At 28.8% G+C, this 13,318-nt stretch overlaps 1 protein-coding gene across 4 annotated transcripts; it reads left to right on the plus strand.

Moving 5' to 3' along the window:
- The first annotated feature begins 9,998 nt into the window (after positions 1 to 9,998).
- On the plus strand, positions 9,999 to 13,038 carry LOC107916295 (5-formyltetrahydrofolate cyclo-ligase, mitochondrial). 4 transcript variants are annotated; one of them, XM_016845483.2, is made up of 8 exons: positions 9,999 to 10,377; positions 10,457 to 10,594; positions 10,708 to 10,875; positions 11,520 to 11,561; positions 11,646 to 11,691; positions 12,130 to 12,200; positions 12,317 to 12,443; positions 12,686 to 13,038. In XM_016845483.2, exons 1-8 carry the CDS (start codon positions 10,257 to 10,259, stop codon positions 12,696 to 12,698), a joined length of 726 nt encoding a protein of 241 aa, XP_016700972.1. In that variant the 5' UTR covers positions 9,999 to 10,256; the 3' UTR covers positions 12,699 to 13,038. The 4 variants fall into 4 exon arrangements, 2 of the variants coding, with proteins under 2 accessions (XP_016700972.1, XP_040959243.1); XR_005919773.1 differs by lacking the exon at positions 12,686 to 13,038 and adding an exon at positions 11,911 to 12,008 and having other exon boundaries at positions 10,139 to 10,377; positions 11,520 to 11,691; XM_041103309.1 differs by having other exon boundaries at positions 10,139 to 10,377; positions 11,520 to 11,691.
- Positions 13,039 to 13,318: the final 280 nt, after the last annotated feature.

Below are 13,318 nucleotides of genomic sequence, written 5' to 3' on the forward strand. Positions count from 1 at the left end.
TGAATGTATTTGATAAGCATTTATATTACCATTCTTTTAAAAGTCACAAGTGAGAGAAATTTGGGAAATATATTTTGATTTCTTCAGGAGATTCAACAATAATAATAACAAACTTTAATCATGATTCCTATATAAAAACACAAATAGATATTTTAGATAATTTATAATCCTCCTTCAACTACTATTCACTAAGTCAAATTTACCACATATGTTCCAATTATTTCAATTCATATAAATGAACAATTTCTCGAGAATTTTAATATGCTTCTAACATCCTAAATCCTTCAATGATTTTAATATAAACTTTACTATATAGTGATTCATAAAATGTTGTAACAATAACATTAGACGTAAGTTAAATCTTTTATGAATTGTCAATTTAATAATATATTTAAAAGTTATTGCATCCACTACAAAAGAATATTATATCTTTTCATAATCAATGCCAAGACTTAGGGAAAAACTTCATATTTTTATTCCATTGCAAAATTACTTCATCTGCAACCTTACTAGCTTTATACCTTTAGATATTTGAACTATTTGTCCAAAAACTCCATGAATTTAATTGTACTTGAGTTGTGTCTTTTTATTTTGATCAATTTATTTTATATCTATATTTCTCAATAGATTTATTTAAGATCCTCCTTTTATTTCATTATTTCAATAATAATATTCCATGCAAAATCATTGTCGACCACTTTTATTATTCGGTTCCACATTTTATCAAATTGACATAACTTATTGAGATATCTTATTTTCATTATTTTAAAATTCAATTTCAGGTACCTGAATCTTTTCTGGAGTTTTACTTATTAGTTATGTCTTGGGTCTCTTCTAGAGCACCCGCCTTCACTATATGACCATCTAGAAGAATTTTCATCTTTGAAACCGATCAATCTGTTATTTATTCTAACTGATTGTCCTACTAGGACATTTTTTTAATTAAAATATTAACTTGGTTATTCTCATTAATTTTGTAAATACATCTGATAGTAAACTTATAATGAGTTATCATTGTTGAACTTCTGGTTCAAATTACTTTCCCCCCAACTCATTACAAGTTATTATTCTTCTCCTCCTAATGTCAGGAAAACTATCAAATCAAAATTGTAATCACAAATCATGTCATAATTGAATCTCGAATACATTCAAAACATCTAATAATATAAAGAAACTTGTAATTAATATATATTCCCAACTTTTTTTGAGGATTCACTCATCTTTGTGTGTTGTGGTGGAGCAATTGAAACATATACACACATAAAAAAAATTCAAATATGAGAAATATTTAGCTCTTGATCAAAAACCAATTGTAATGGGGAGTATTTATAACTTATTGGCTTGACGCGTACAACATATAAATCAACATAATCTAATGTTGAAATAGGAAGTTTAGTTCTCATAAGTAATGATTTAGACATTAATCAGAGGTGTTCAATAAATAATTTCTCTAAACCATTATGCACAAACTTTTATAAAAGTTTTTCAAACTCGATAAATAAAAGATTGAAATATAAACTCATCAATATTAGCAAGATGAATTGTCTTAATTGCATGATCTGAAATTAATTATTTAAACAAACAATCTTACAAATGACAGGTTATAAATTGATGATAACACATGTGATTATTTTGTAGATGCATCTACCAAAATCATATAATATCAAAACCATCCACATGGTGGACGAATGAGTCCATATTCATTTCAGAAATGTAATACATTAAATCTCAACTTTAGCTAATGAGTTTCTAATAATCAATTTTCATTGAGAACAAGAAACATATGAGAATTCTTTTAAATTAAAGAATCTTCTAGTTCTTTAATGAATGTCCATATAAATTCTCAATTAATTTTCGCATCATATATGATCCAGGACGGTCTAACTGGTCACGCCAAGTAGTAAATGCATTTGTATCAGTAAACTTCTGGTTTACTTTAACATGTATTTCAATTGTACTAAATTGTAACAAATTAATAATTTTACTATCATTCCTTTTATTTTGTATCATATATAAGTGTTATTGTGACATTTACTACTAGAAATGTCTAAATCAATGTGAATATTATAATGTCACTAAGTCAACAAAATAAATATAATTTCTAAACAATTATATGCAATATTCGCTTCAGGGAATATGCCAAAATTTTCAAATATCTAAAAAAAAAAAATTACAACTTCAAGTGCATCCAACCATAACGAGCTTTAGATAGAATTATCATATTTTATTGCTCATAAATAGATCTTTCACAGTCAAATATTTTACTTCCAATCCCTTAATGGGGATGATGACAAAAGAATATCACAAAGATTATAAAATAAATATAAATTAATAACACAATCCTCTCTTTTTCATCCTTTCAAAATAGATATTTATAACAATAGTGATTCATATGAAATATAATATTTTCCTCATTCACAATCTCAATATAAGATCTATTATAAATATCTTTTAAAACCAATGGATTAACCATCACAAGATATTAATATATCAACTCTTCTAGAGCTTTCGACTAATTTTGTACTATCAAATATTGGAATAATATTTGTTTGTTTTAGTACCAAATAAGATAAATACTTTCTATCTATAATGATAGAATTTATTACTACATTCTCATATTCTTCCTCAAAGAATATTAACAGAAATAAAATATTTGGGCATATGCCACATATGTGGCCAATAATCTTTCATATCACATTGATAACATAAGTTCTCTTTACCCTTTGAAGAGTTATCTTGAGAACTCTCATTGTTCTCTTATTTATTATTATGGTTCCACTTTTAGTGGTCCATGATTATATATTTAATTTTCTTTATGTTTACATTCACTTCGAGGAATGCAACAAATCTAGTAGGACAGACTTATAACATTTCAGTAAATTCTTTATTTCATAATTACCATCGCAAACATGCGTGGATTTTAAATCATAATCTATCTATTAATGTTGTCATGATTAGTCTCCAATTATAATAAATATGATATAATAAATAAACTATATGTAATACCCAATTTTGCCCCAGGCCCGTATACTAATAGAATAAAAATAATGTTCAGTCCATTTACAACAAAATACCAACCCAAAAAAAAATCTAGCCCAAAATTACAAGCCCACAACATATCAAAAACAATAACAAAAGAAACCCTAAGCAGAAAACTCAGCAGCCGCCGCCCTCAACAGTAGCCACACCCGTCGTCGCCCCTTGCACGCCGTACCTCCACGTCACTGTACCTGCAAGAGTCCAATAGCAACAAAAGCACAATGTAAAAATAGAGAAAATAGCAAAAAATTAGAGGAAAATATATGATTTCTGTAATTTTATGCCGCTATATAAAGCCGATTGTGACGCTGTAAAGGGGGGGAAGAAAAAAAATCAATCGAAAACAGAAAAAATTCCGAAGGTTTACTTCTACTTTCATTTTAATCTTTTATTTTTATTCTACTTTTTTTTATATACGAAATATATAAAAAAAAGAAAGAGAGAAAAACTTACCCTTGATTTCACCGGAAAAAGGCGACTTTTGGCCTTTCGGTCGCCGTGGATGGCGGCACCGTTGCCGGCAACCGACAGTCAACGTGACAGCAGCTCATTAGAGGATGGCCGGCATCTGAAGAAGTTGAGAGAGAATTGAGAGTGTTTTTCTCTGTTTTTTTTTTGAAGAGAAGAGAAAATGAGTTTTTGTAAAAAAATTGGTTTATATAAAGGTTCAAAACGGCGTCGTTTTGAGCTAGGATTCCAATAACCCAAAACAGCGTCATTTGAGGCCGACCAGCACACTGACCTGATCCGATCCCAGATCCGCGTGTTTTATAGCGTGTGGGAAGTTTGCGCAAATGGTCCCCTGATTTTTATATCGCGTTTAGATTGATCCTTTTGCCTTCTTTAAATTTAGCCACGCATTTTAGTTTTATTTCAATTTGGTCCATGCAAGACGCAGCGTTTTGGAAGGCAGGGATTATTTTTCGTTTTAGTCTTTCCCTGTTATTCGCGCGTTCAGTGAGGTCCCTTTCTTTCCATTTATTTTCAGATTTGCCTCAAACTTTTGTTTTTAAGCTTAATTTAATCATTTTTTTGTTATTTGTGCTATTTTATTTTTTCAGTTTAATATTTTATTATTATTATTATTATTATTAATAGTAGTAGTATTAATACTATTATTATTATTGGTTTTATTATTTTATTTTTGTTTATATTTATTTACCTAACTTTTTTTTTTGTATTATGTACTTTTATTTTAAGGGTTTTATATTATTATCATTATTTTATTTTTTATGTTAATCCAATAGATTTTTTTACTGGTTTTATTTTATAAATCATAATTTATATCAAATTATTTTCATTTTGTATGTTATGAATTTCATATTATTAAAGCCATTAATTTTAAGTTCTTTCTTTAACATATTTGTATATATATTTGTTTAAATCTATCTTTATAAATATCTAATTTATTTCTTTTATATATTTCGCTAATTTTAACTTTTACATATAGTATTATATATATTATAATTTATATTAAGTTTCCACTCCATATGTATTATTTTTTTAAAAAATTAATATGTGTATATTATATTATGTAGTTTGATTCTCTTTCTACAGTATTTACTTTAAAATGCATTTAGATACTTTTATTTTATGTAGTTTTTTTTCTGATTTATTTCGAATTTACATATTATGTAAATACTATTCGTTTTAACGCATAATTTATTGATTATAATTTCTTCTCTTGCTATTAATTTTTAAGTGTTTTTTTAAATTTGATTATTAATTCATTAAATTTTTGAATGTTGATATTGATATTGGCATAATGTATGATTGAGATAATTGTTGCTATGCTTGTTTGTATTTATCTATTGATTATTTGTTATTCATTAGTGTATATTATTTACAAATTATCCTTTACGTTGAACGTTATCATTCACTCACATTTTATTTCGTTTAGAAGGTTGCATTTGATTAAAATATCGAAATCATTTTATCCACAAGTTTTCAAAATATTCAGTATCTAAGATTCTCGAGAAGATTGTTCCCTAACATACTGGACTTCAATTTTCCTCGTTGAATTTAAATAACCGAGTATTTCTTTTTCAATTAAAGCATAAAAATTCCAAATCAAAGCTTATCTCGACGATTCAAAACTTTGTGTCCTAGCTCATTCGATATGGCATTTTGTTATCTCGAGACGTGGTTTTTAAATAAAAGCAAATTCATGTGTAGTCTTTGGAACTTCAAAGGATCGTACCCTAACTTACGGGGTTTCGATTTCCTCATCTCATCGAAGCAAAATGACCGATTTTTCAGTTTGCAAAATAATAAATGACAATAAATATTTTTAAAAAGGGGAATCACTCTTCAATCTTTTTTTCGACATTCGACCTTAAGACATTAAATAATCAATTAGGTACCAATTTTGGGCGTTACGAGGGGACTAACCCTTCTTCGTACGTAACTGACTCCCGAACCCATTTTTTCTAAAATCCGTGGACCAAAATTATTTTTAAGGTGATTCGGTCACACCTTAATAAAAGATCGGCGGCGACTCCCATACTCATTTTTATTTTCAAAATCCAAGTCAATTTTGTTTTACAAAAAAATGGTTTCGACACTATAGTAAAATATACCTGAAGATCTTTAACATCATTGTCATCACCATGATCTATTATGAGATTGAATCTTTTAACACCCTGAAGATGAAGTTGTAAGGGTGAAAGTTTAAGATGAAAGAGGAATTGGATTTGGGGGATGACTTCAAAAGATTTTAAAAGAAAAAAAATAGAGAATTATCGTATTGATAACGTGTTATAAAATAAAGAGAGATGGAGAGAATAAAGAACAAAGAAAATATGAAAGCAATAGAGAACGTATTAATCAAAGGGATGATTATAATACTTTATCAAAGTCTCTATTTATAGGTATAAGAAGTATAATAGGAGTAGAGATCTAATTCTAATAACTATTAGAATTTAAAGTACATTAAAACTTTATATTGATCATAATAGACATCCACTTAATAAGATATTCATAACAGTTTCAACTTTTTCAGTTTTACAAAATATTGTTAGTGAAAATAATTTTTTTAATTTTCATCTATTTTCTTTTTTCCAAAATCATTTTTCAAAAGTTTTAACCAAACACATTTTCCTTTGTGTTTCACTTTCTAACAAAATGAAAACGCAAATGGTCTCAACTTATTAAAACTAAACAAAACCTAATTCTCTAGCTGTATATGGTTGATAAAGCATATTTATGCATTAATTTCTTATTCTATCTTTAGTAATACAATTTATAATTATGCAATTGTATACCTAGAAGAAGTAAAAAATAAAAAAAAAGTTGGAAAGTCATAATTCGCAAATTCTCCCAATCCTCAATCCTTATAAGAATTAGAGCAAGTATTTAAACCCTTTAATTACATTCAATTTAGTGAGATCCACAAACTACAATAATTATCTATACGCGCAATACATGTATAATCACAAGTAATTATATTTATATCCAATCTGATTAAGCTTGCACTATAATATTTTAATGTTGGTCTTATATAAAAAATTTAAATTTAGTTATAGAAATATAAAAATTAATATAATAATATATTTTAGTATTCTAATATTTCTAGACAATAAAGGAATATATATATCATATAGATTTGACCCCACCCAAGCTGAAAAGAGCTCTAGTTTGATATTCATTGAACATGAATATACACACTTAATGAATCAAGTATTCAAATAGAAAATGATCATCTTTATGAAGCTTTAATTGACTACTTTTAATGCATAATTAAGTGGGCTAAGAGTAGTTTTTGTAATAATTTTCTTATTCCTTAATCATAAGGTTTCATTGAACCACAACTAGGTTTAGACAAAATGATGAAAAGGATTTGCAATTCAAATGATGGCACAATTAGAAGAAAACAGTAGGGAATAGGGAAAAAAAAGTGAATTGTGGACCTACAAATAGTGGGTCTTTGGATGGTTTTAAGGCAATCAAAGGTGTTTCTAGCTCCTTTGCATTATAAGTTCCAAAGCATGAATATCTAATTTTTAATGGTGGGTTTGGATGAATGATTGGGTGTAGTGCAGTATATTATTAGTTTACTTTTTGCCTCACGCTACGGTATCTAATCTCATAGCTATCGTTGTTTTTATGCTAACCGCAGGTAAACGCACTGCCCATCCAAATCCACTCTAAAATAACTCCTTATCACATTTAATATTTTTTTCAACATATTCTCCTTGAAAAAACTTGAAATTTTAGTGATACTCCTGGTGAAATATTATAAACTTGGGTTTAATCAAAAGTGATTTCACACTTAAAAATGTCCTAAATTAATATTATTATAGTTTATCTGATTGAGTTTATTGTCATGAATTGAGTGAGACGAATCCAAATGATGAAATTCCATTAAAATTAATCAAGTTTAAAAGTAATATAAGGTTAAATATTTTGTTTTTTATGAAAAAATAGGTATAATGATTTTTTTTGACCCTCTAACTTTACAAAAAATTATTTTAACCCTCTATTTAATTTTTCGTCTCTTTTAGCCCTTAAACTTGCATTATTTGTCAAATCATCCTAAAATAAAAGGAAAATTTAATGTATATTAACTTTGGTATATGCTACGATAGCAATTACTTAATTTTTAAAAATTAAAAAAATATTTTTTATATTTTTAATAATTTTTAAATAATTTTAATATTTTTTAATTTTTATAAATTTTTGTTTTTAAAAATTTAATTGTTGACTTGTATACCACATCAACAAAGTTAACAAATATCATTCTTTTTAGAGTAACTTGATAAATAATACAAGTTCAAGAATTGAAATAGGCGAAAAATTAAATGGAGGATTAAAATAATTATTTTTTATAAAATTTGAGGGGAAAAAATATTATTCTTAAAACTCATCCAACTTTTTTTGAAAAGTTTAGAAAAAATAAGCATCTTCTCATTAAATTTTTTTTTATCATAACTCAATTTGTGCATTCATATCATATTTGTATATTTTATCATATCATAAATATGCTTAACATATATATATTATTTATAGAAATTTAATATGTAGAAAATCCTTATTATAAAAATTTTAAAAATTAATCATATTAATTATGAAATTAGAAAAAATCTATTCATTGGGTATGTAAAAGAAGGATAAAGAATGCGCATGAAACCAAAGGAATGTGGTAATTGGTGGCATGCATGAAATAGTTATCAATCAAATGTTGGGCCCACAGCCCAAGTGGGCATAAATGTTCATGCACTTAAAAATAATAAATAAAAGTGCTTACTGCATTTACAATTGGTATCTAATATCAGTTGAATTCAATGCAATTATTTTTAATTTTGTATTTCGTATGTTAAAAATTTGAATGAAGTTTTTGAATTATAAATAAAATATTGGCATCATATAAAAGAATATTTAACATAATTCAAATAAAAAAATTATATGTGAAATTTACCAAACACAAGTTAATAACGCTAGATTATCACACATCCATAATAACGTCGGTGAAAAAAATCTATGTAAAATTTATATTTATAACAATTTTATATTAAAACCATGTGAATTTTTAGTTGAAATGATCAAGTTAAAAATTTAAAATTTATGCGTCTTTAAGTTCAATTATTATCATGTCGATTGAGTCTTAACTTGATTGGCATCGACATTGTTGCTAGTGCAAGAGGACGTGGGTTCGAATGCGTTGAAGTGCATTATCCTCTTATTTAAGGATTGAGAAGGGGTTATTAGTAGTTCTAGGCATTGTATAAAAAAACATATATGATTAGAACCTATAATGAGATTAAAGTTTAAAAAAAAACTTCAATTATTATCATGGTATTACAGTTATTAAAAGATATGAAAAGACAAAAGTATTCTTGAATTAATATTTTTTTGGTCGAAAAGGGAACAATCTTTAATAAAAAAACTAAGATAGAGTTCGATCATAACCGACCCCTGGGCATTATCTAGAAGTAGAAGAATTAAGCTACTAGGGGGATTAGAGCAAATACAAAACAAGTCATTAAACGAAAGAAAATCCGAAGGAGAAGAAGGTTAAAACTTACTCCCCAAATGAGCTAGAGCATTCACACATTTGTTCCCTCCACAAAAGACATGCCTCATCAAGTTAGAAGTCATAAAGCGGAGGAGCATCCTGCATTCATCAATCAAAGAAGAGAGCAAAATATTACAGAGAAGTTTTTTTGGGTATTGTTTGGTCAATCTAAACAGTGAAAGAGAAGTTTATAGAGGGGAAGAATATACTGAAATTTGAAGACAATCCGAAGGTGAAAAACACCTAAATTTGGTGTTGTAGTCTTGAGATTTATTTATAGATCTACAAAAATATAGTGTTCTTTTGAAAAAAAATAAACGCTGAAAATGAAAAGAGAAGATAAAAAACAAGAGAATGATAAAATTTGAATTCAAATAACTATCGGTGAGTGAAGATTGACGGTGGAGAATGGTGGCCGATAATGGTTATTGACGCAAGAATCTAAAAATTCTCTAGGCTTAGTTTGAGTTTTTATTTGAAACTTTAAATAAAGATAATTTAAATTTTAAATTAATTAAAGTAATGTAATTAAACAAAAATTTAATTTAAGGAAATTGTAAATATCCTTGGTATTGTTTTTGTTTAGATTGTTGTGAACAAAAATATAAGATTTCTTAAAATTTTTTTCTCACATGAAAAACCCAATGAATAGGTTAAAAACATTAAAAAAAAAGTCACTTGATGAATTTTTGAGGTTATTTGTGAAATAAAAAAATAAATTATCAGTGTACTAAATACTGATCATTATTGAAATTATATATATATTTGAATTATTTATATATTTGTTTCTATTTTTTATAATTATTTAAAATTGATATATGAATATATGATAAAAATATATATTTTAAGTAACACCACATGTTTTTATTGGCCACCTATATTTTTTAAGTGGCGTTAAAAATTGGACTAAAATATATAACGGAATGGTACTTTAGGTACCTAATTTGTGAAAAAAAGTTTATGTACTAAAGTCCAAAAAAGAGTATTTTTGGGGGCCAAATTGTGAAATAAACCTAAAAAGAAATAGAGGGATCGAACTTCAAACATTGGATGAATAGATGGACTGTGAGCAAAATTAGACGAGTTAAATTCTTGAAAGACTGTGTAAGGTCTATCGTGGTATCGTTTCAAACCAATTAGACTCAAAAAAACCCCTCTTGCAAAATAACTCAGTAGCTGTAGCCAGCCAACCCTTATCGTAGCAATGTCCAACAACGATCAAGAAGCTGACAATCTTGAATTGGTTTTCAAGCAGAAGCGGATCATCCGCTCCAATGTTCGCCAGACCCTCAAGTCCATGGATCCCTCCCTCCGATCCCAAGAAGGTAACCCCCATCTATTTTCTCCTCATTTTCGATTTTATCAATATATTTCGAATTCTAATTCCTGGGTCTTTCTTTTTAGATGATATAATCCAGAGTATAGTTTTGGAAGCTCCATGGTTCAAATCAAGTAAGAGATTATGTGCCTATATAAGTTGCAGTGCTTTACGAGAAGTTGATACCTCTAAGTTGTTATCTCAAATTCTATCACCTGCCCCAGGTTCTTCTATATACCAAAATTTCAGTATTGAAGTAGTCATTGTTCTTTATCTTTGTGTGATTTATTGTGTTGTTTTCAGGTATTTTTTAACCTATTTTTTGTCTCTGTGCTAGATGGTAATAAGCTTCAGACTGCAAAGATACTTTATGTTCCTCGCGTGGAGGATAAGAATAGTAACATGAGGATGTTCAATATCTCGCGCATCGATGATTTAGTTGCGAATTCCATGAACATTTTGGAACCTGCTTCAGTTGATGCTGATGGAAATGCTCGTGAAGATGGTATACAAGTTGATCTCTATATATTTTCATTCTATGTTACTATGATCATTTTTTTCCTGGTTCCAGTGTGACTCATTCCTTGCACGTATTTAGATATGGGTTCGATGATGTGATACTCCGACTCACTAAATATATGAAAAAGAGAAAAAGAAAATTGGGCATACCCATCTCAGATATATATCGCTCTTCGACACTCACACCTGAGTTTGAGTAACTTGGTTTTCATCCTTTTGCCTCTCACCATTAAATAATTTTCCAGTTGTTTCTCACCACTTACTTTTTGATTGCTAAAAGAATTGCTTTCATTCTTTTTCTATAATTGCTTATTGTGCTTTCATCTCTTACCTCTATGATAGAATAAATCTTTAAGTTTTTGTTTGTATAATCTTATTTGTTACAACAACTGTGTTAATAGTTGTTAAGGTAACTTCCTTGCTCTCTTTACTCTAATCTAAGCTGAACCAAATCATTCTCTCAATCCAAGGCAAATCATTGTTTATGTTAACGCTGTTACATTTTCATCTTAGTTTTGGTCTTACATTTGAGTTATTCTCCAGGAAAGGAAATTAGATGGCTATTGTTCGTTTCTCATTTTTGCTTTCATATTTATGTTTTCTAATGTTGAATTGTATTTCTTGATGCAGTGATGCATGCGAATGATCCAGTTGATTTGTTCATTTTGCCTGGTAGATGTTTTTGTCCTGTTTTCTGCTCAGTTTCTCTTTCTTTTATCTTTGCTTTCTTTAACATTCTTCTTGCAATGTTGCTAGGACTTGCTTTTGACAGATCTGGAAGACGGTTAGGCCGTGGTGGAGGGTGTGTTTACCATTCATATTGAAATTTAGCCTATCTTCTGCGTTTTGTTATTCTTTCATAATTCAGAGATACTTTATATTTGTGAGCATCCAGCAGGTTTTTTAACTAAGTTCTTAAGTCTCAAATTATTGAGCTTCCAATTACAAAGCAATTGAAACATTATCTTACGCCATGGCCCTGGGTTATCTTGGTTAATAAATCATTATCAAATATCTACAGGCAATTACATTTGTTGAACTTTATGTTGTCTTGTCCCTAAAACAATTCATAATCAACTATTGCGTAGACATCCATGAGTTGTATGCGCTTATCTGTAGGTTTGCGCACTTTGTCTTTGCCTTGGTTTATCTGTGCTTTTAGTGCATGTCTCATTGTCATCGCTTAACTCTTACTTGATAATTTCTGCTTTTATTTTTGTGGACATGTCCGATGGAAAAGATATTATGATACATTCTTGAAGAACTACAAGGAGCTTGCCAAGGAAAAGAATTGGAGGCTCCCACTCTTTGGTATTTGCTAGTTTTGTTTCTTAGTCTACTTTCATGTTATATTACATGCTCTAGGTCGTTCTGTTCTGCTTAAGTTTTTCAGATTCTTATCTTCAACAATTGCTGTGGTTTTGCAGTTGCACTGTCTTATTCTGTGCAGATAATGGATGAAGAAGTAATACCAGTCACCCCAAATGATGTACTGGTGGATGCTTTGGTTTCCCCCACTGGAGTGATTCCCATTACCTCAGCTGCCTTAGGGAGGTATTATTTTTTAGATTTTTCCTATGTTATACGACTCTTCATTTTTTCATGAAGTAACTGTCTCCGACTCAGAAATGGTCATTGTGGTACAGTCATCCAAATTTATGAAAAACCTAAGAAAATATTGAACAGACATACATATATATGCGTCCAAGACTTGCACCTAAGTAACATAGGATCTCTCTCACACACATTGAGTTTTTATACTTTTTCTTGTCATATAACTTATATAACCCTTGCAGAATGAAGCCTTAATGCTGTGCTTCTCTGAGTCAGATCCAAGTGCTTTTCTTCAATAGGATTCTTCTGAAATTGCAGTTTGAATAGCCTGCAAATTTTGAGAGGATTGTCTTTTCTACAATGTATGAGATGCAGGGCTTGTGTTATTGAATAATGGGATACAGTTCTGCATTGCAATTTCTCAGAGGCCATTAATGCCTGTCCACCAGTGAATTGTCATGACCTTTGCCTGCTCAAAGCAGAGATTGTAATTGTGGTATGGATTCGGGATAGTTTATTGTATTTGACTGATCTCGCTATATGCAACCATGTTGGAATTCTCATAGAGATAAAATTTTTACTCCAATTTGCTTTACGTTTCTTGGATTTTCTTTAAATATGAAATGCTGGAATTACAATTTTTTTTTCTTTCTGCATCATTTGATAATAATATCCTGTCAGTTGTAACTTCATGCTTTAAGAAATTCCTTCTCTTTGACAATATCAAAGTGTAAGCATCTTACAACATATTTTTGGTTTCACACTGTGTGTTCTCATGTCATATCTAAGAGTTAATTTACTTGGCCAATTCAGTGTTCTCTTGGTGTACCTTGAAACTTCACTTGAAAGAGATTCTCATGTGAACAAATTGGGAA

This window comes from Gossypium hirsutum, chromosome D10 (assembly GCF_007990345.1).
Source record: "Gossypium hirsutum isolate 1008001.06 chromosome D10, Gossypium_hirsutum_v2.1, whole genome shotgun sequence".
Classification (NCBI taxonomy): Eukaryota; Viridiplantae; Streptophyta; class Magnoliopsida; order Malvales; family Malvaceae; genus Gossypium; species Gossypium hirsutum.